The sequence below is a fragment of the Balaenoptera borealis genome, assembly GCF_965194805.1.
Source record: "Balaenoptera borealis genome assembly, chromosome: 11".
NCBI classification, from domain to species: Eukaryota; Metazoa; Chordata; class Mammalia; order Artiodactyla; family Balaenopteridae; genus Balaenoptera; species Balaenoptera borealis.
In genome coordinates, this window is record NC_138868.1 from 102699343 (window position 1) to 102722241 (window position 22899).

General features: G+C 53.6%; 1 protein-coding gene across 3 annotated transcripts in view; it reads left to right on the forward strand.

Moving 5' to 3' along the window:
• The window catches only part of GRAMD1B (GRAM domain containing 1B), a 185080-nt gene that overhangs the window by 157569 nt on the left and 4612 nt on the right, over positions 1 to 22899 (forward strand). For 2 of the 3 annotated variants that reach the window (XM_082339804.1, XM_082339806.1), the window contains 13 exons: positions 3169 to 3253; positions 3740 to 3843; positions 4588 to 4683; positions 6063 to 6143; positions 9469 to 9584; positions 11407 to 11563; positions 12640 to 12829; positions 14485 to 14628; positions 15587 to 15705; positions 15975 to 16117; positions 18114 to 18217; positions 18851 to 19054; positions 20070 to 20160. In XM_082339804.1, the coding sequence (XP_082195930.1) occupies positions 3169 to 3253; positions 3740 to 3843; positions 4588 to 4683; positions 6063 to 6143; positions 9469 to 9584; positions 11407 to 11563; positions 12640 to 12829; positions 14485 to 14628; positions 15587 to 15705; positions 15975 to 16117; positions 18114 to 18217; positions 18851 to 19054; positions 20070 to 20160 (1634 nt within the window). The remainder of the gene's footprint in view (positions 1 to 3168; positions 3254 to 3739; positions 3844 to 4587; positions 4684 to 6062; positions 6144 to 9468; positions 9585 to 11406; positions 11564 to 12639; positions 12830 to 14484; positions 14629 to 15586; positions 15706 to 15974; positions 16118 to 18113; positions 18218 to 18850; positions 19055 to 20069; positions 20161 to 22899) is intronic. The other variant, XM_082339805.1, reaches the window with a different exon arrangement.

The following is a 22899-nucleotide window of genomic DNA, read 5'->3' on the forward strand; positions in this document are numbered from 1 at the left end:
GTTAAGGAGTTCCTACACCCCGAGGCAGCCCTCGCAGAACTGGCTGACTTCTGAGGTCAGGGCTGGGTGGGCCCTCCGGGCCCTCCCCTCCCCATAGCCACGGCTTTGTTCCGAGGGGAGGAGAGGGCGGCTCCCTCCGTTTGCCTCTGGTTTGGAGATTAGGGCCAGACTCCCTGCGCCTGCATCTCTGTCCATGTCTGAGTCCCCACTGGATGTGAGAGAAGCAGGGGTGACAGAGCGCCACGGAGGGAACATTTAGAAAGGGGAGGACTTCCAGGCTGCAGGCAATTGGATGCCTGATGTCCAGTTTCAACTGAAGGGGGTCCGGGGCCACCTGGTAGGCTGGTCTTCAGGCTGATATTGGAACTTTGTAAATTTAAAGACCGACTTGACTGATAACAGTTTTTTTAAAAATTGTGGGGTTTCCCCGGCGGTCCAGTGGTCAGAAGTGTGCGCTTTCACTCTGCCAGGGCCTGGGTTCGATCCCTGGTCGGGGAACTAAGATCCCGTAAGTCGCATGGGGCGGCCAAAAAAAAATATGGTAAAATACACGTAACATAAAATTTACCATTTTAAGATATTTCTAAATATATATTTCAGTAGTGTTAAGTATGTTCACATTGTTGTACACCCAATTTCCAGAACTTGCAAAACTGAAACTATACCCCTGCCCCAAAAAAGCCCCAGTTGCAGGCATGGAAGGCTAGTGGGGGCCCCCCGCATAAGTTAGCACCTCATCCACAAGAGGGTGTGCTCGGCTGGGGCATCCCTGTTGTCTCCTTCTTGGCGCAAGGATCCTGAGGCAGTGCAGAGTGATGGCTCAGACCCAGAGCTGTGGACCACACTGCCCGCCCTGGTTCATATTCCACACTCGCCTTTCGTAACCACGTGCCTTGGGCAAGTTGCTTAACCTCTGTGTGCCTCAACTTCCTCACGTCTAAAACGGGATCATAAAAACGACCCTGTGGTCAGATGAGAGGATGTTGTGAAGGGCTTATGATAGTGTTTGGTGCAGGTTCATATCTCACTCCACGTTAGCTCTGCAAGGTCGGTTAGTCATAATTAGGAACTTCCTGACAATCAGGTGCTCAGGCAAGGGTTTTCAGTGTGTGGGCTCTGTTCTGTGAGGCCAGGGGGCCATGAGATTGGATACCTCAGTATCCGTTTGATGGGTCCGAGGAATGTTGTCTTCTGAGGTCTTTTCTAGCCGTAGAAGTCACGGGATGGGCTGGCTTCCAGACATTCCCTCCCAATGACCCTGATACTTGGTTCAAACATATGGCCGGTGAAGTTTGGGATTCTACAGCATATCTGTTGCTTTGGGGAAGGTAGCAGAGGGTCCACTTGCACATAAAAAACTCATTTTATAAATAAGCCAAAACAAGAGTTTAAATTTCAAATTAACTATGGACAAAGTAGTTGAAAACACTCCTCTTCTTTCTCTCTTACCTGGAAAACCTCCCCAAACTGAAGTCATGCTGTTTTCTCTCCTCTAACTTCCTGAAATCCTCCGGTTCCCTCTGGCTCAGGTAGTCAGTACCTGCTGCCAGGGTGGTCAGGCCGCAGCCTCAGCTGTCTCACAGGCCGTTAGCTTTGCAGAAAGCCAAGAAACGAACAGTGCAGAGTTCACTCCATTGTCGCCACAGCTGTATGCCAGTGGATTCCCAGGGAAGCGGGCGAGAAAGCATAAATGGCCAAGACCCATCTGTCAGCAATAACAGGACGGTTTGTCTACCTGCGTGTGCTCCTGGCATAAGTAGGTCAACAAGTCACCTGGGTGGAGTGCAGATGTCTCTGTCACGAGGCCTGACCCTTCCCGGGTTGTGCGCTTGTCTTCGCGTATCAGCCTTGGGTGCCTTTCCTGTCTGTTCAACTGGTTCATGGAATTTCCAAGAAGGATTCACTAAGGCAGTTGATGGGTATGAGTTTTCACTGAGGCACCAAAACGCTAGGTGGGTTCAGGGGTGTCTGGCAGCACAGGTGTTGGTGGGAGGTGAGCACAGAACCAGGGATCGAGACTTCTGCCACTGACCAGCCAGAGGGCTTTGGGCAGGGACTTCTCTCCGAGCTTAGTTTCCTTATTGGTAACGTAAGGTTTGGATTAGATTGTCTTCTAAGGGATGGTGAGGGAGTGAAGTTTGGGTACCTCAAGTTGCCAGATACGTTTTGTTTTGTTTTGTTTTGTTTTGTTTTTTGGCTGTGTTGGGTCTTTGTTGCTGCGCGCGGGCTTTCTCTAGTTGCGGCGAGTGGGGGCTACTCTTTGTTGTGGTGCGCGTGCTTCTCATTGCGGTGGCTTCTCTTGTTGCGGAGCACGGGCTCTAGGCGCCCAGGCTTCAGTAGTTGTGGTACGCGGGCTCAGTAGTTGTGGCTCACGGGCTCTAGAGGGCAGGCTCAGTAGTTGTGGCGCGTGGGCTTAGTTGCTCCGCGTCACGTGGGATCTTCCCAGACCAGGGCTCAAACCCGTTTCCCCTGCATTGGCAGGCGGATTCTTAACCACTGCGCCACCAGGGAAGCCCGCCAGATATGCTTTTAAATTCCCTACTTGTGTGCTTTTTTTTAGTACTAGTTTTATGGGTTTTTTTAGTCCACTCTTTGTAAAGGTGTAATTCCTCGCTCCATGCCCACCAGATTTATTGAGCTATAATTGACATAACATTGTACTAGTCTTATGTTTCATGATTTCTTTTTTCCAATCATGAAGTTCAGACACAGCCAAGTGCCAACTGTGTTACTCATGATGACAGCTTCTTCTGAGGGGTACACTGGGCACCGTCATATCCTGGGTCCTGCTGGGGGGTGGGGGGAGCTCCCCTTGGTCCCCTTGGGCCTTTTCCACTGTCACGGTGGTGCTTCCTGCTGTCAGAGGCAGAACAGCAATAGCCCAGAGCTGTCCCTCTTTCCTTTGTCCACTTGGGATGTTGTGTGGGCCCTGCTTAGTATGTTTGACATTTTCTCACTGATGGACGCTGGATATAAAGCCTTCTGCAGCATCAAATTCTCTCCACCATGTTTTCCCGTACCGAGCCCCCTCTGCCCAGCTCCTGGGGCCTCTGGCACAACAGAGCCTCAGCTTTGCCTTGAAACACGCAAGCAGGTGCTCCTCCCGTACCTTCCTCCCCAACCCGCGAACCTGGGAACATCCTGCTAACCTTGGCCATTGTCACGCAGGTGTTAAGCCCCACTTACAAGCAGAGAAATGAAGACTTCAGAAAGCTCTTTAAGCAACTTCCAGACACGGAGCGCCTCATCGTTGGTGAGCTGGGCGACCTGGCATGTGGGGGCAGGAGGGCAATCAGGCTGCTTCTGAGTACAGGTTCCCCAAGTAAGAGCATCTGTCTGGGAATAGGGAGCGAGGATGCCCAGAGAGCTGGCCCCAGCGGTGGGGACTCAGGGCTGAGCCCCACTTGCCTGATGGCCTCCAGAGAGCCCGGCCTGGGAGGCGTCGCTGCCACTCTTGTCCCTGCAGATGGCCCGGCGGAGGAGGGGCTGGGGAAGTTGTGGAGGGGGAGGGGCGTTGGTTGAATTGTATCGGCCTCTCGGCCTCTAAGGTAGTTCGCATCCTTGCCGTGCCCGATCCGGAGATGCTGGGGACTCCCTTGGCCGCTAGACTAGGGTTTCACACGCCTGGTCCGTGGTGGGCAGCTGGGCTTCCGGGGCTGCTGGGGGACGGCGTGCCTGACTGTACTGCTTTGCCGAGAACGCTCCCCGCCCCTGAGCTCCGTCCCCCGTTCTACCACAGATTACTCCTGCGCACTCCAAAGAGACATTCTTCTTCAGGGCCGACTCTACCTCTCTGAAAACTGGATCTGCTTCTACAGCAACATCTTCCGCTGGGAAACTCTGGTAAAGACCCGGGGCTTGCTCCCTGGGGCTGTCCCCCTGGGCTGTAGCTGAGGAAGCTGCCCTCACTTTTGTCCTTTGGTTGACTTCATACTCTGCCCAAGCCTTTGCATAATTCACAAAAGCACGTGCCTGAATCTTGAAGGATAGATCTCTCTACCATGCCTTCCCCTCCCTCCTCCTCGGGTGAGCATTTGATTTTGGGGAAGTGCAGGTAAGTATTTGGCAGGAATCACCACGGAGGCAGAAGAGTAGGTAAAACGGGCACTGGCCTTGGGACTCAGGAGAACGGGCTTGTACTTCCTGGGTTCTGCAGCCAATTAGCTGTGTGATTTTAGGCTAGTCCTTTATTGTTTATTTGCCTCTGTTTCCTAATCTTATAAAATAAAGTGAGAAAAGACAGACTAGATGACTCTAAGGTCCCATCCAGTGCCAGTGTTCTGTGTTTTTGTAAGTGGCAAATCGTGATGGGACCTCTGCACATTTACCAGGCTGTGTAGAAATGAGAAAGCAAAGCTCCTTGGACCAAGAATCAAGAGAACCTTGGGCGAGGCTCGCTGTGTGGCCTCTGAAATAAGGGGCCACACCAGGTGATCTCTAAGGAGGTCCCTTCCAGGTTTAGAAGTATGCAGCCTGTGGTCTGATTTCCTCTGTCTGAACTGGTGCCGTGTGAACACTCCTTGCCCGACTCTATTAATATGCCTCTTCTTGCTTGCTGTCCATTCTCTGTTTCTGTGCGGATGCCAGCTGACCGTTCGTTTGAAAGACATCTGCTCCATGACTAAAGAAAAAACAGCCCGCCTCATTCCCAACGCCATCCAAGTTTGCACTGACTCGGAAAAGGTAAGTAGAGCCTGATCTTGGACTTTCTATTCCCCCAAACCCCAGTGCCCCTACTCCTGGATTTCTGCCCTTCAGTTGCACTAATATGGTGGCCAGTAGGATTGGGGTGAGAGGTGGTAAGGTGATGCAGATTACGGGAGCCACCTCCGTGGTGGGCAGGGTGCGTGCGGTCTGAGCAGGGGGCGAGGTGGAGTTGCAGAACATTGGACTTGGAGCCAGAACACCTGAATTAGAGTCCCATGGCTGTAGGTACACTATGTAACCTCTCTGAGCCCCAGCTTGTAAATGTAAAACGGAGCCAGCAATGCCTGTTTAACAGTCTGAAATGACCTCACACACTTGAAAACACTAAATTGCAAAGTGCTGTACAAATGTAAGCTGTATCATCATATATCAGGACAGCCCGTCCAGAGGGAAGAGGAGTCCGATAGGAAACAGACTGTCCATATCGTCAGCATGGGGAAAGTGTGGTGGATAAAATTTAGAGCGGAGAGAACACTGTGATCTTTGACCTTTAGCCAGAGCCTGAAGACTGATAGCTTCAGGGCTAGGGGTGGACTGAACACAGGTCTACAGTGCCCTTGGACTCAGGCACTTCAGAGGCAAGAACCCTGAGACTTAGGGGTCCGATAGTCTTTGCTTTGAATTCTGTTTCTGGCACGAAGCAGCTCTGTGATGACAGAGGTCACCTAACCTCACCAGCCGGTTTCTCTTTATTAAGTATTAGCAGTTATGTTTATTTTCCAAAGCTTTTGTGTGGTTTAAATGAAGGAGCATTTGTGAAGCACCTAGAACGTGTTCAGTAAAATCTGGTTTTCTGTCGCTTTCTTCCCGCACATTATAAAAGGTCCCCACGAATGTGTAAGCTCCATGAGAGCTTTGTTTTGTTTGTGATTGTGCCCAAAGCATGTAGAAGAGTGGTGCACGTGTATTAGTGTGTGTACATGTAGAAGAGTGCACACACTAATATTCAAGTATTTGCTGAATTGATGAATCAAAGGGTGAGTGGGTTAGTGGGTTTGCCTTCTCCTTCCCTTGGGCTGGTTCCCAGCTCACCACTCACCCAGTCCGTGTACGTAGGCGAAGGAAGTTTTTTATGGAGGTGGAAACTTCAAACCAGAAAGAGAACCACTGACGAAAGTGTGGGTGAACATTGAAGGACATGGAGACAGTGTGGACTCAGAGGTCCCAGGTCCCTGGTCCCCGGTGTGCTGACCCCGTTCACTGCAGAGCCCCTGTGCTGTGATCACGGGTGACTGAGAGTCCGCAGATTTGAGGACGGACTCAGGAGCCTTTCCTAAAGGAAGGAGCACCGTGTCTCCATTCACTGTATTGTAAGTCTTAACAGACATTTCTTGCCATGTTCTCTTTCAATCCAGCACTTTTTCACTTCCTTTGGGGCCCGGGATAGGACGTATATGATGATGTTCCGCCTCTGGCAGAACGCTCTCCTGGAAAAGGTGAGTCCTGCCCAGCTCTTCAGCCTCGGGATGCGCACCCACCTAGAACGTTCTTTCCCCTTGGGTGGGGGTCCATTTGACATTGGCCTGCTCCAAAGAAGCCCGTGCCTCTCCTGGTTCTGGAAGTCCTCCAGGCTCGCGGTAACATATCCTCCACTGCTGGTGACCCAGGTGCTGAGAGTAGCACGTCCTCTTATGTGAACAGCTTCATTGCTGCCTGGAGCAAGGCCCTGTTGACAGGGCAGTGCATTCCCGCTGTCTTAAAAGGCACCGGGGTTTGTTTTAATCAGGTGCGGTAAGACGCACAGACACAGAAATGACTGTCATGAAGGAAGAGGTTTTTATACTCACAGACCCCTAGAAGCAGGCCAGGCAGGGCCACACGGGGAAGCTCGAGGTCAGTCAGGAGGCAGAGAGAGCGAGGGGGAAGCAGGGGCAAGAGCCTTCGTTGCAGGTTTTCACGGGAAAGGATGAGTGAGGCAGAGTGAGCTGGCCAAGCAGCTCACTGGACTGGCTAGTTTGAATATTTCGCTGGGCTTCAGGGTAGAGAGACTGTCTCCAGAGAGACTGTCCCGGGGTGATTAGTGCAAGAGAGTATTGGCCTGGAATGTAAGAGCTAGAAAAACCAGGTGGTTGGGTGTGCGGGCTTTGGCTTGGCCGGTTTACATAGGGAAGGTGGTCTCCCTGGCAGGGTGACTTCTCTCTCTAGGAATTAGCTAATCCTGCAAGGGGCAGGCCTTCCCCAGTCAGCAAGGCCTCAGATGCTAAAGCATCAAAAATACAGAAAATAGGACTAGGAGTTTGGGATTAGCAGATGCAAAGTCTTGTATATAGAATGGATAAACAACAAGGTCCTACTGTAGAGCACAGGGAACTATATTCAATATCCTGTGATAAACCATGCGGAAAAGAATATGAAAAAGAAAGCATATATATGTATATAACTGAATCTATATACATATGTATATGTATAACTGAATCACTTTGCTGTACAGCAGAAATTAACACAACATTGTGAGCCAACTATACGTCAATGGAATAAGTTTTAAAGAAATACAGAAAATAGGAAGATAGAGTTAACACAGCCGCCGGTTGATCACCTGGATGAAGGGGACGCTGTGGGAGATGCAGATGGAGACATGGTTGTGCATCCTGTGCACACAGATGCCGGGGGTGTCGAGAAACAGCCTCCCAGCCAGGGAAAGAGACCTGGGGGAACAATTATGTAATATAATTATATAATATTGTAATTACAACTATATATATATGACTTGTATGTATTTAAATTTATGTGTGTATCTACCTTGACTCTAGCCCAAACTTAGTACTGTCTAAAGAAAATTGAATAGATTTGTTATTTAGAGTTTCTTCTAACCTGAAAGTCTGTAGCCTTCGTATAAATCCTGGTAACTTATTTTGAGTTGATCGTCTACCTTTATTAGCCATGGATAATGGTAAAATGAGAATGTGTTTGAGTCTCCATTGGCAGGTCTGAATTTTCAGCTCACAACCGCTGTCATTTCTAACTTAAGACAGAGGGTCATCCATATGGTTCGCAAAAACTCTCACAAATCACATCAGAATTCTGCCTGACGAGCAGGGTCTGCTTTTTGTGCTTGTCCTGGCTGTGGTCAGACAAGCCGAGCCTGGTGGGGCTGGTCAGGGAAGGCTGCGTGGAGCAGGTGAATTGTGGAGAAGGGGAGGGCGTGGATTGGCAGGGACGCAGATGTGTCCCGGGCAGGGTGGATGGTGTACGTAAAGGCCGCTGGGAGGAGGGAGGAGGTCCAGGTACAGAAGCAGGTGCCTCCCTCTGGCACTGGGTTGGGGGGGGGGCGGCCAGCACAGAGAGCTGCCACCCCAGACCCTTCCGGGCCACAGAGAGCCCAGACTATGCCATTCTGGGCAGTTCTCCTTAGCCGGGAACCCGGCGACCTGGCTTATGGCATCCTGCCAGCTGCGTGCTTCTTAAGCCATACCTCAAAAGGATGGAGTCAGAGAAAGCTCAAACTCCTTATCAAATCCGTTGCTGGGAACATTCTTTAAGTTTGATTTTCTTTTTTCTTTTTTCATATAAATTTATTTATTTATTTATTTTTGGCTGCATTGGGTCTTTGTTGCAGGCTTCTCTAGTTGCGGCGAGCAGGGGCTACTCTTCGTTGCGGTGCGAGGGCTTCTCACTGTGGCGGCTTCTCTTTGTTGCAGAGCACAGGCTCTAGGCAGGCGGGCTTCAGTAGTTGTGGCACGCGGGCTCTAGAGCGCAGGCTCTGTAGTTGTGGTGCGCGGGCTTAGTTGCTCCGTGGCATGTGGGATCTTCCCGGACCAGGGCTCGAACCCGTGTCCCCCTGCATTGGCAGGCGGATTCTTCACCACTGCACCACCGGGAAGTCCCTGCTTATGTTTTTCTTAATGCTTCTCTTTCTCACATACTTATCCCTCCCACCTTCTCTCCCTCCTCCCAACCCAGGACTCATCCGTGGTCTCCACCTTTGACCTTCATTCTTTGACATACTGTTGCCTCTTTTCCAAAACTCTGAACCTCAACAAGAGCTAACTTTTCTTCGGACAGTGCTTTTGAGGAGGACATGTAGACACCCAGTGAAATGAGAAAAACTGTTTATGGAACTAATACATAGAACCGTAGGCAGACTGATTGTAATTCAGAATAAAGAAGGAAGTATTCAAGTAGTGAAGAGAGGGCTGGGTGCAGTGACCTTTGAGGCCCCTGAAACTGTGAGAACGTAGACTTCTTTCCAAGCACAGGAACTGCCCAACTGTGGAATGGGCCACCTTTGAGGTCACACCTCATTCTTGGACCTGATCCATCTTGGATCAGGTCCGTCAGGACCTGCGTGGCCACTGTGAGTATAAGGAGGTTTCTGCAGCGTGGGCGAGACTGGCCCAGGGGCCTCTGGTGCTCATTCTGAGTCCAAGTCAGAAGCTCTGTGATCACTTTGGCCCCAGAGGAGTTTTGGTTTGTGCCGCTTAATGCCGGGCCTCACCCACAGGAGCAAGAGGCGGGCGGTTGCCATCCTCAAGGGCCTGTTGGTCCCACTGTGCAAACCTGAGTTGAGGGAACAGGCCAAGCTCCTGGCTTTACTAAAAGCCATATCCTTCGGGGGAAGATGGGCGTCTTGCTGAGATCCGGAGAGGAGGGAAGAGCAGGGGGTGGGGTTGTCATGGAGGCGCTGCCCTCTACTTAGTCCAGCCCAGGTGGGTGGAGTTTGGCTTCTCCTACCCTTGAGAGAGTCCAGCTCAATTCAGTGCCTCTGTGGAGAGTGGGGTCCTGAGGAAGGGAGGGTCAGAGCCTGTCTGCTGTCCCCTGCAGCCCCTGTGCCCCAAGGAGCTCTGGCACTTCGTTCACCAGTGCTACGGGAATGAGCTGGGCCTGACCAGCGATGACGAGGACTACGTGCCCCCTGATGACGACTTCAACACGATGGGGTGAGCGAGGCAGAGGGCAGGAGGCTGCCCGGGAAGCCTTTGCAGAGGGGTGAGGGCGGCTGGGGAACGGCGTCCAAGTAAGGCCCTGGGGCAGTGAGGGAGGCCCCGCGAAGGCCCTCCCAGGCAGAGGGAGGGGAAGCGGCAGCTGGGCCAGTGAGCAAAGGGCAGGTGGCAAAGGGCAGGTGGGAAGCGGGGAGGTCGGGCTGGACTCTGAGGGCCGCTGGGTCAGCGTGATGATTGGCTTTTCCTCAGAGGGGGATGAGAAGCCAGGGAAGGCTTCGAATAGATGATTGATGAGATCTGACCTAACCCTTTAACCTCACCCTGGCTCCTGGGTTGAAGATAGAGTGAAGGGGAACCAGGGCAGACTGGCTAAGAGGCTGCTGAATAATTTAGGTCATTTAGATGAGAGGTGATGGTGGTTTGGAGCAGGAAGGTAGCAGTAGAAACAGCAGTAAGTGGTTAGTTTCTGAATATATTTGGAAGATAGAACCAGACGTATTTTGAAGGATTTGCTGATGGGTCAGAAAGGATCCAAAGGTGGCTTTAAAGGTTTACCAGCAGGAAGGATAGAGTTGTTCTGAACTGAGATGGACAATACTATAAGCAGAGCAGATGTGGGGGAACATCAGGAGCTTGATTTTAGGCAGGTTGAGTTTGAGATGACTGTTAGCCACGTGGAGATGTCACATAAGCATCTGTGTGTATGAGTGTGGAGTTCACCGGGAGGTCTGGGCTAGGGACATAACCTTGGGGGTTACTAGTGGCTGAGACCACCAGGTGACTGAATGAACATGAGAAGAAGCTCAGGGACTGGGCCTGGGAACACTCAACAAGAGAAAGAGGCAGCAAAAGAAATCACAAAAGAACATTCAGTGAGGTAGGAGGAACGCTAGGAGGGTTTTCGATTCCTGGAAGCCAAGGGAAGGATGTTGTGAGGAGAAGGGGCTGTCGCTGTACCACATGCTGTTGACAGGCTAAGACAGATGGGACTGCAGAGTGATACAATATGCTTGAGGTTGGAAGGTAGAGGCTTGGTGGTCATGTGAGAGGCAAGAGGAATAGACAGCAAGGAAAGAACGTCAAACGCGTGGTGAGTAGCCCAGGGCTCAGGTACCACTTCTGACACTTAATAGTAGTATCACTTAGCCTCTGTGAATATCTACTTGATTATCTCTAAAACGCATGGAATGATTTACTCAGAGTTGTTATGCATCCAGATGAGGTAACATGTAAAGTATAAGTTAGATGCTGATGGCGACGGTGATGATGATTTCTCCCTTGGGGGAGGCTCCGATGGCATCCCTGAAGTGTCCGCAGAAGGGCACCTGCCTGTATCTCGAGGAGGGTTTTCCCTCGGGTGTGCAATGCAGAGAAGCTTGCTAGTCATGATCCAGAATCTGGGCAGTGCCCCCGAAGGGCACTCACGTCCAGAGTCCTGTCCTGGTCACTGTGGGAAATCAGATGTATGCTCGCAGCCCGGATGTTTGATTCACATGGTCAGGATGGGGTGGGATGGGAAGCCAATGGAAAAAGAAAGTTTAAGACAAACAGTTTTCGTATTTAGGTAGGGATAAATCTAAGGAGGGTGCCTAGAAAAGGTGAGTTTGGGGACAGAATTTTACCACGGGGAGGGGGGGTCAGGTGGGAAGGAGGTTTTAGGAGAGCAGTTTGGGGGCAGCGAGAGGTTTGAGGAAGGTCATGCACAAAGCAAAGAAGCAGGAAAGCCCATAGTTTGGGATGGATCGATGGGTGTGAGTTTCTTGTGAGTCGGCCGTCTTGGCCACTGAGGCTGACGTGGGTTCACGTTATCCCTTTTCAGCTACTGTGAGGAGATCCCTGTAGAGGAGAATGAAGTGAATGACAGCTCTTCCAAAAGCAGCATAGAGACCAAGCCGGATGCCAGTCCACAGCTGCCCAAGAAGTCCATCACCAACAGCACACTGACGTCCACGGGGAGCAGCGAAGCGCCCGTCTCGGTACGGGCAGGGAGCCCTTTGCTTCCACCCAATCCGGCGGCAGTGTTTCCCAGCCTTGTTGACTCCACGGGACCCCAACCTGGGGAGCAGGTAGAGGGGAGGTTGGTTACACTGTGGTCGGTTTATGCAGGGAGGCGTCCTGGAGCAGAGGCACTCTCTCCATTCAGATGAGTGTAGAATCCAGAGCTGGGTTCTTGGTGCTTCGGGTACCAGATTTTGTTTGGCTTCGGAGCAGATGAGAGCCATTTCAAGTCCACTGTGTGAGCTTTGCTCTTGGTGGGCTGCTGTGATCCGCCCACTGGTGGAGAACTATTCCAGGTCTTTTTTTTCACTGCCTCGATGTAAAGTCAAAGTTGTACATGAATAGAGGACTGCAGAACTGCTATCTGTTCATTCATTCTGTAAATCGTGATGGAGCTCCTAGTGTCGACACTCTGGTTTATTTTCCTGCTGTGCTAGACTTTGCAGAAGAGACAGAAATGTGTAAGAAGGACTCTGTCCTCTGGGACTCGGTTATAGAGGGGATAGAAGCTTGGTGAGGGAAGTGTCGGGGTGTGAGCTGGCAGGTAGAAGAAAGGGTTCCCAGAAAAGGGAGCCTTGTATTCCAGTGGCTTAGGGGTCAGACCACTTGGCCTTAGAATGAAAGCATCATGCATATGATGCCTAGTCCCCATTTTCTGTCTCTGAGGTTGACTTTAAAATGTAAAGAGTTGTACCCATTCCCTCCCAGGGCTAATGGGAGAATGAATCAAAAACTGCTTAGGAAGCCTTTTGAGCCTCTCAGAAAACAGGGCACTAGTTGGAGGCAGGCCCACGTTGTTACAGGACGGTGGAGGCCTGGCCCCAGGAGAGGAGTTGGACTATGGAGCTGGCTCTGCCCACGTGTGGGGCTTGGTGTCAGGAGAAGGGCAGGGCCCTGTGCTGTGTTCTGTCCTCCCCGGCAGAGCTGGGGAGACCCCTGACCCCCACAGCCCAGCCCCGGAGCAGCTGCGTTCTGAATGTGTGGGCTCCCGCAGCCAGCTCTCTGACTTCCTCTTGGAGAGCAGGCCAGGCTGACCGCTCTGTCTCCGCCCCAGTTTGACGGCCTGCCCCTGGAGGAGGAGGTGCTGGAGGGCGACGGGTCCCTGGAGAAGGAGCTCGCCATCGACAGCGTCATCGGGGAGAAGATTGAGATCATCGCGCCCGTGAACTCCCCTTCGCTAGACTTCAACGACAACGAGGACATCCCCACCGAGCTCAGTGACTCTTCCGACACCCACGATGAAGGTGGGCGTCTGACAGCGGGGGCAGAATGGCACTTCCTGTCTCCAAACATTTTGAAGGCTTAACGGATGTTCCCATATGGAGACTGGAGTCAGTCTGGGTTCCTGGCGGAAGGGTGGGTGGGTAAAACAGCTCTTTTAAAAAAGGTGCACTTGTTATTAGCAAACATCCCTTTTTTCAGGTACTCACCATAGTATCCTTGTTGTTTCATATTTGTCTTTTTCTTTTTTTTTTTTTTCAGTTTTTTTTTCAAACATCTTTCTTGGAGTATGATTGCTTTACAGTGTTGTGTTAGGTTGTCTGCCATTTAGTCTGTCACTCCACGTGCCCCCTGTTGGCACCGGCGTGCCCTGCAGCTCTGCCCCTCACAGTGTGTACGCGTATACGCCACAAGCGAAGTGCCAGGCAGCTGGCCCTGGAAACACATTTTAACAGACACTTGCTTTGGTGGCTCCAGCATGGGGATTTCGGACCTAGACTGTTGCCTGGTCAGACAGACTGAGGAGACTGCCCTTCTGTCGCATACCCCTAAGTGGGTGGCTTCTTACTTCCCTCCTGCATAGGGCTGGCGTCTAGCCCTCCCTCGGGAACACGCTGCCTCTGACATTCCAGGGCGAGAGGCCGGATCCCCAGTGTTCACGGGTATGGTTGATGGCTTACCTCCTTTGAGTTGGTGGTGGGTTCTGACTGGCAAGGCTGTGCAGACAGTGCTCACTCACCCATCTGTGGACGGTCTCCTGTGAGTCACCGGTGGGGCTTTCTCACCTGCGGTGGGCTTGCCCACTGCCACCTAGGGTGCAGGGTCGGTGCAAAGGACTGCGCAGGTGGGCACTGCCTAAGAACCGGGGTGCCGTCACGTAAACTGAGAAGTGAGTATCCCCCGAGCTGTGCTCCACGGTCCTGATCCTGCACAGTCATGGGCACGGACCCTCCAGGATGCTCGTGAACTCCTCCCTGGCCTTCTCAGGGTCACAGGGATGCCAGAAATGGCAGCGTTCTGCTTGAGATCAGATAACAGCCCCTGCAGGTGCAGTAATTAGGGCCTGTGGGGTGCCGAGGGCTCAAGAAGAATGCTGGGGTTTGAGCAACTCACCCGTACTCAGAAACTCTCTCCTGTACAAAATTAAATTTTTTGAAGGGGGTATAGGCTGCCTTATGGAAGGAGAGCAGACCTTGCGCAGAGATCACAGCCCTGCAGACCAGACCAGCCTCAGAAGCTTTTGTAAAAACAGATTCATCAGCGTCCCTGGACACACCGGTGCCATGGGTTGCAATGACATTTGCTGTCAATTGTGGTTTAACTTACAGACTCTTGATAACGCATCCTCTGGGTTCTGGCAAGCCCAGGAAGTAGTCATTTATTTAAACTTTGGTCTAAGATCACTTTAATTAGGAAGGCTTGAGAGTGTAAAGGCAAATAGCACATTCCCAAATTCTTTGTAAAGCTAGAGTCTGTAGCATGCATGTCCGCTGAGGAAGGAGGCCGACTGACACAAAGCCACGAACGGCGGAGGCCAGGGCCCCGCTGCCCCACTCCGCGGCCTCCTTTAAGCCTTGGTGGCCGTTCCCACATTAGCCACGGAGACATAAGTGCTCTGGGGGGGGTGACCCTGGGGTCTCCCTCACCTTCCCTGTCTCCCTCCTCATCCTCTCTGCAGGGGAGGTCCAGGCCTTCTACGAGGACCTGAGTGGCCGGCAGTACGTGAACGAAGTCTTCAACTTCAGCGTGGACAAGCTGTACGACCTCCTGTTCACCGACTCGCCCTTCCAGCGGGACTTCATGGAGCAGCGACGCTTCTCAGGTCCGTCCCTCCCGGGGCTGGTGCCTCCCACCCCTTCCCTCTGTGTCCACTCTCCCCTCCTCCCAAGCGCCCTCCTTTTCCAGGCCGCCTGATGGCCCGGGGCGCCCCCTCTCTGGCCTCACGCGGTGCCAGAGCTCCTCGGGGCCCTGCCGGCTACTCCTCCCCGTGCCACTGCGGCTGTACGCTCGCCCTCGGTGCCCAGACCCTCGGTGCCGGGCCCCAAAGGCTCGGCGGCGAACAGGACCCACCAGGGCTCACCGTCTAGTAGAGGGTAGCAGCTACCACGTCCCGTCGGCATGTGCTGTCCACCAGGCGCATTACACTGTCTCGTTCAGTCCTCCCGTCTGCCCTGTGTGCCAGGATTGTGAGCCCCACGGTACCACTGAGGACGCTGCAACTCAGACCATTGTTAGACGCCCGAGGTCATGCAGCTAATAGGAAGGGGCCCAGCTGGGATTCAAACCTCAAGCTCTCAGAGTTGATGCTTTGCACCTGTGTGCTCCTTGCCCCTGCTTGGCCGCACCGCAGGGACCAGCAGGGCTGCTCGGGGTCCGAGTCTGCGGAAGAGCCCTTGGGCATCGGCGAACCCCTCTGCCAGGAGGAGGGGCGAGCCGAGGGCACGGGGAGGTTGTGCCTCGGAGCAGAGGACTTGGTCCCAAGGATCCCAGGCCCTCATCACAGTAACCCCAGTGTTGCCAGCTGCCCCGTAGGTGGCCCCAGAACAATCAGCATTCTGGAGCCCTGTGTAGGATTTCGGCCATGCTACAATGAGCTTCTTTCTGCTTTGACGCCCCCTCCTCTCACCCTCCTCTCCCGGCCCTCAGGCTCCCGTTGGCTTCCTGTTGGGGGCCAGTCGGCAGTCAGTACAGTCAAGAGAAGGTCACTGGAGGGGACGTTCAGATGTGGGGATGGCGCACCTCTCTCCCTCCCTCATCCCATGACTCCTCTTTCCCCTCAGATATCATCTTCCACCCGTGGAAGAAGGAAGACAGTGGAAACCAGAGCCGAGTGATTCTTTACACCATCACCCTTACCAACCCTCTGGCTCCCAAAACTGCCACTGTCAGGGAGACACAGGTGAGCCCCGGGCAGAGGCCAGTAAGGGCGGGCTGGAAAAGCCTCTGTTCTGTCATGGAGGATTCAGGAGAGACGTCAGGAAGGAGTGTCTGGGTGACAGTGTTGTTTAGCCCTGACACGGCGGCATTTGACATGCTTAGATGCTGCCACTTCTTGTGGTTCCGGGTCCCCGTTCAGAAGTTGGGGGTGGGCTAGGGAGATGAGGAAGGAGGTGCTTTTCCCGTCTTGCTTCTCGTCAGCCTCGTGCCACGACCCTCTCCTCCCCACAGACCATGTACAAGGCGAGCCAGGAGAGCGAGTGCTACGTGGTCGACGCCGAGGTCCTCACGCACGACGTGCCATATCACGACTACTTCTACACCATCAACCGCTACACTCTCACCCGCGTGGCCCGGAACAAGAGTCGACTCAGGTGCTGTCTCTACGGCCGAGCGGGTGCGGAGCAAGTTCCTTGTGCACCTGGGGGAGCCGCAGCAGAAAGCGTGGACGTGCCCCTGGGGAGGAGGGGAGGCCGGGTGTGCTGGCCGCTGCCTCAGCCTTTGTTCTGTCTGCTCGCTGGAGCCTCCGAGACCCCCCCCCCCCCCGTGCTGACCGTTCTTGCTTCTCTCCACCACGCGTTCCCTTCACCCCTCTGTGCGTCTCTGTAGGAGAACTTTCACAAGCACTCCTTTTTAGTGATTGTCTGCAGTTTATAAAATACTGTGTAGGTACTTCACCTCCAAGAACTGGATTCTTTAGAATAACCCAAGGAGGTGGGTTTATCCTCACTTTTCAGATGAGAAAGCTGAGGGTCATACAAGTTAAGTAACTTTTCCAAGAGTCAAAAGTGTTGAAACCCAGGTCTTAGAAAAGCAAATCTCTGCCCCTCCCACCCTGCTGGGTGCTGGGTGCTGGGTGCTGGGCGTATTGCGAGTTCCCACGCGTGCGTCTCCCTGATGGTGGCAGCTCCGGCCACCCTGGCCAGCGGGAGTCCCAGCCCACACACCGCTGCATTCCCAGCACCCAGCACGGGGCCTGCACACAGTAGAGTCAGAAAAGGTTGACTCAATGATTAGTTAGACGCTGTTTGTGGCTCGAGTCCTGACCTGGGCACTGTGACTTGCCTTCAAGGAAGGAAGAAATTTAGACCCTAACATTCCACGAAGCTTGTAGTCTGACCGAAAAGCCAAGACACACACCCATTTGAAAACAACCGATCGTGTGCCTGTACCTTAGACCCAGTTCTTCTGGTTATATGGAGCAGAAGTTCACTCACATTGTTCAAATAAAATAGGAGTTTGGTGAAAGGCTGCGAGAGGTCTCTGGGGAATCAGGAAGATCTGAATACCCACACCTTGAAAAGGGCCTGAAGCTTTCTCACCTTTGAAACATTTTTTTTGGTTTCGGTGCTTCTCTCTGAGCAACTCCTCGTCCCTCCCTCCCCCCCTCCTCCTCCCTCCTTCCCTCTCTCCCTCCCTTCCTTTTCTCCTCCCGCCCCCACCCCCTCCCCTCTCTCTTCTCCCCGCTGCCCCGCTGTCCCTCCCCTGCAGCATCTGTGTTCCTCGCTTCCAGCTTCCTTGGAGGGTCTTCCAGTTGGATGTCCCTTCCGTCCAGCTCACGCAGAGGTAGTTGGTTGACCCCAGACAGACCTTCACAGAGAGGTGCCCACCCTCAATCCAGGGAAGAGTTGCTGGGTGGGGGTGAGGTGGCCGTGGACACACACACGTCGGGCCGGGGCTGGGAGTGAGGTCCCTTCTTCCTCCTGAGGGCAGAGCAGGGAGCCTTGAGCGTGGGGAGCGTAAACTGGGAGCATCTAGTAACCGATGGAAGTGCAGCTTCAGGAGAGGCAGAGCAGTGTGACTGTGCAGGAGCGGAGGGAGGTGACGCTGCAGGGACGGGGCAGCGGAGGCGCCCACGACGGGGAGAGAGTGCTGGGGACAGAGCCGGAGCTGGCAAGGTCCCAGGGAGGGTGGGGGGGCAGGGGCCAGGCCAGGAGCTGACAAAGCTCTTAAAGGTGGACGCCATGAAGCCCGAGAGCCTGCCCTGGGCTAAAAGTCGCTGGAGAAGGAGAAAAGGGCCCTGGGGCCGACAGGCTGCCCGCCGTCCGGAGCCCTCCTGGGAGGAGGCCGAGTGGCATCGTGAGCGAGCTCTGGGCTTGGAGTCAGACCCCTTCTTGCTAGTCTTTGGTCTGCTTACAAATTCTAAGACTCAGTTTTCTCTTCTGTGAAGTGAGGGTAAATCCACTAGCTTCACCTACCCCAAGGGGTGGCCAGGGAGATCAGGTGATGTGGATGTGAAGGGGCTCTTTTAACTTGTAAAGGGCAGCACAGATGTGAAGCTGCTGCGGCCTTAAACCTGAAGTTTCCTTTTCCCAGCAGAGGAGGGTCCGCCCAGCAAACGGCTGATCTTGTCTGTGGCTTGTTTCTCAGGGTCTCCACAGAGCTGCGCTATCGAAAACAGCCCTGGGGGCTGGTGAAAACGTTCATCGAGAAGAACTTCTGGAGTGGGCTGGAGGACTACTTCCGCCACTTGGGTGAGCACCGTCGCTGGTGCTGGGTGAACCCCGTCACTGGTGCTGGGTGAACCGTCGCACTGTCACCGTTCAGGGAGTGAGAGGCATGGGGCACGGGGAGAGACGGGGCAGTGAGCGGGCTTCACGGGGTCCCTGAGTCTGCCCCAGAAATGGGTACAAAGTTCAGCACGTATGTGAACATACGCATGTTCAAGAGATTCTGCCTGTAACCTTTATGAGATCGTTATCATGAAGGGGTCCATGATCCCCCCCCCCAAAATGAGCCTGAGATCCAGGCACACTGGTGGTGATTCTGTTATGAGAAGGAAATAGCCTGTGAAGGCGTCCATTGGGAAACGTGACGTGCCCCAGATTGCATACGTGAGGGTGCATGTTGGGAGCCTTTGTCTCTACACACTGTTGAACAACCCAGAGAGGGCTTTGGGCTGGGCTGGGTCCCAGGAGTATTTCCTGGGGCTCATGGGCATCCCTGAGGGACCCCCGCCCTCCCAGGCAACATCCCAGAGTACAGTAGGGGAAAATGGTCCCCTTAGAGAAGGTTCGGCTAGGAGTAGACAGCTGCTTCTGGAGGCCAGCGTGCTGGGTTGGAGGGAGGGGCAGATGTCCTCTGATGGGGCCTTTTGACCCTGACAGAGAGCGAGCTGACCAAAACGGAGAGCATCTACCTGGCTGAGCTGCACAGACAGTCTCCCAAGGAGAAGGCCAGTAAGCCCCCGTCGGTGCGGAGGAGGAAGCGTCCCCATGCCCACCTGCGGGTGCCCCACCTGGAGGAGGCCATGAGCCCCGTGACCACGCCCACCGATGAAGATGTGGGCCACAGGATCAAGCACGTGGCAGGTGTGCGCCGGGCGGGGGCCGGGGAGGCGTGGCTCAGGGCTGTGGGCGGGAGCTGCGTGCCTACGCCAGGCACGCAGGCGTGCGCAGTTTGCAGTGTGGGGTGGACTGCGTATAATTGGCTCACGACTCATTAAATCTGAGGCTCCGGATGCTCCACCATTTCCCTTTGCCCTTAAGCTCCTCGGCCCCTGCTCAACCCCGCCGTGTGCTCTGCTGAACAGAAGTTGCCTTTGGGTTTCTGCCTCCGTGTTCCCTGAGCTCCGAGGCTCCCTGCTTGCCTGGCCTCGAGCCTGCAGCTTCCGAGCGCTTGGGACGCGCCCCAGGGAGAAGCGGAGCTCAGGCCCAGGGTTACCTCATGACGCAAAGGTCAGGGAGTGCGAGGCAGGCCCCTCCTCGGCCCCTGCCAGGCAGGGGGGCTCCCTCCTCCCATCCAGCCGTTCACAACCTCCCGTCTTTGCTCGGTCGCCGAAACGTGCAGCAAGGGATTTTCAGGCTGTGCTCTGCACTTCCCCGGATGTTCATCAGATCTGGATGGGGCAGGGGACGAGGAGGAGGAGGGTGCCAGCCTTCCTTGTCCCTCGCCTGGCTTCAGCCAGAGCACTCCCGTGTTGTTCATGAGTTTTACATACAGGACTCCTGGCTAACTTTGCATTCGAACAAACTGGCCCTCAGTGGATTACATGACTTGCTCAACGTCACATGGCCAGTTATGGGTAAAGCCAGAGCTGAAAGCTGTCTCTGGTCCCCGCCCAGTGCTGTTTCCCTTCCACGGCTGCAGGTCGCTGTGTCCTGCCTCTGCATGTCCTAGCTACAGAGGTCAGGTGACTTTCTCATTTGTTCGGTCACTTTCCTGTCCCCCTCGCCCTCGAGGAGCTTCCCTTCCCTGAGGGCCGGGTCCACGTCTCACATCGTTGCCGCGACAGCGTCACGGGCAGTTCTGCGCGTGACCAGCATCACGTCGGTCGTTGGTGGCCTGGCGGGCCACGTGGTGACGGCCTCTTCCTTCTCCCCACAGGTTCCACGCAGACACGGCACATCCCCGAGGACGGCCCCAATGGTTTCCACCTGCAGAGTGTGTCCAAGCTGCTGCTGGTTATCAGCTGTGTGTAAGGGACTCCGGCTCTCCTCCCCCGCCCTGCCCCGGCCGCCTTCCTTTCTCGCCTGCCACTTCCTTTCTCGCCTGCCACCTCCTCCCCGTCTGTCTTCCTCAGGCATCCAGACACCCTCGCTGCTGCCCTGGTTTTTGCTTTCTCCTCTAGTGCCTCTCCAGATCGGTTGCTCTGTCTGTCCTTCCTTGCCTCTTTGCTGCTCTTTCTCTGTTTCACTCAGCACTTACTGTATGCTGGGCCTTCAGGATTCAGAAGAAAATGCTGCCTGCAGCGTTCATGCCCTTCAGGAGCTCAGTTTCAAGTGGGTCAAACAGACAGGAAATTCACAGTTGCTACACTGTTGGATAAATGCTAACATAGAGATGCCACAGAGCGTTTTAGGAGCCCATTCATTTGTTTGTGACAGACGTTCTGGGTGTCTGCTCTGTGCCAGGCGTCGGGACTGTGCACTTACGGGGCCCACCCTTTGGCAGGGCGGCCAGACACAATCGATGACTAGAGCCCAGGAAAAGTGTATGCTTATTTTAATATAAGCAATGTATAATCACTGCCATAGTGCTGTAAAGCTGTGGGCTCAGTAACTTGCACAGAAAGATGCTGGGCCAGGGAGAAAGTTCGTTGAAAAAAATGAGGGTGTCAGATGGGAAGACAAGCTTTCTGAAGTGTGAGCCCAGAGCCTGCTCAGGACTTGTGTAAACCTTGAGCAGGAACAGCTTGGGCAGCTAAGTACAGACAGCTCTTCCGCCTGGTTGGGCCCACCGCCTGACCGCCCAGCCCTTCCTGCCTGGGCTGTGCTGTGAGACGTGGCAGCACGGCTTGGGGGGCTCAGGAGCTGCCCAGACGCTGGCTCTACCAGGTGTGCACCAGGCATTAGCCTGTGCGTAGCTCTGTCCTGCTTCCGTGACTCCCGCCCCACCCCCAGCCCTTCCTGCCTTCACTAAAGCATTTTTCAGGATTGCAGAAGCAGGTCCACAGCTCTGCCCACAGGAATCTGGGAAGGAAGTCCTGGACTGACATGGTTGGATTTGCACTTAAAAAAAAAAAAATCACTCTGACGGCAGTATGGCGCATGGGTGGTGCATGGGCTAGACAAGAACGGGCTAGAGGCAGTGGGGGCCAACAGGAGTAAACGGCAGTGATCTCGGCAGGAGGGGCTGTCACGCTGAGATGAGGGCCTCCTGGGGCTGAGAGGGCCCAGAAGGTGAAGGCTCGTTACACCTGGTTATGGAGCGAAGGAAGAGGACTTCCTGATCTGCGTGCCTGTAGATGGTTGTGTCATGGACAGAAACCTGGAACTTAGAGGAAAGTTGTCACAGAAGATGCTGTCAGGTCCCGATGTCTCTGAGCTGCCATAGATTGTTCAGGCGGATGTGACAGATAGATATTTCTTGATGTGGACCTGGAGCTTAGGAGGGAAGTTTAGGCTGCAGTTGCAGATTTAGTTGTCGGTAGCGTTAAAGCCATGGTGGGAATGAGATGATCATCGGAGGAGAGTGTGGAGCGTGAGAAAGGAAATGGGCTGAGGACAGACCTGGGGACCACGTACGGAGAGGGGCCTTTGAGGGTCACGAGGGGGGCTCTTTTGCTAACCTTACCTGAATATGTAACATAAAAGTAGATGCAAAAGTCTTCTGACTATGGCATAAGAAGCCAACATATTTTTACAAAATTAAATACAAAGACAACTGTAAAACCAGTAGAATTCACATTTAGCAGCATCATTTTAATGTGATTCATGCCATTGTTAAAACTAAATCTCTGATGTTGGTTTTGGTCAACAGAAAACTCTAACCTTGGGTTAGTTCTGCTTAAGCTCTCTCTGTGTTTTGTCATTATTTAGTAGAGAAGGCCAGTGCCTGAGTAAATTGTATAGCATATTAACAAACGTTGGCGCTTTGTTAGTTTAGGATAATTGGGCCTCGTCATTCAACCCTAGAAGGTCCAGGCGGTGGGTCTGCTCCCAGCCTGTGAGTGGAACCTTCTGGTACAGTGCAGATTGCCCTGCGTCTTAGAGGCCCCGGCTGCCATAAGCCTGCCCTGTGGTGACCCCAGCCTCCTACCTCTTCTCTGTTTAGACCACCCCCAAGCCTTCACTTGGGAAGCAGGCAGGGGTGTCCCTTGACCTCCACTGAGCACAGACAGGACTGTAAACACAAACCCAAACGCAAGTACTAAGATTGTGTGCAGCACACCCTGAGGAAGCGGCCTTCAGGTGGTCCAGGCGTACTGATGCAATTAAAGGTGGTATCATTGAAATTCAATACAACATTTAGACGTTCTCGTGGAAAACTCAGAGAGCCCCAAGAACACAACAGAGTAGCCCCAGGGATTTGCAGCTGCTGCTTTAAGGAATGCCGCTGTCCATAGTGCTGGAAGCCCAGGTGAGGAACGCAGTAACACACACCACATGCACCACACACCACACGCACCACACACCACACACCACATGCACCACACACTTTGAAAGGTCAGAGGCGTAGTATAGGTTTTCTTTCTTTGTTGGTCTTTTTTCCATCTATTTGTTTTATCTTCCCATTTTTGTCATTCTTTTTCCTGTGTGTCTGTACTTTCTCCTTTAATGAAAATAACTGCTCCTTGTGGAGGGCTTCACATACATTCCTTCCATGCACATAACAACCTCAGCAGGGTAGGTATTATTATCCTGTTGAGGGAACTGGGTTTCAGTGAAGCTAGGAAACTTGATTGAAAGTTGAGATGTTTAAGTAGTGAGCCAGG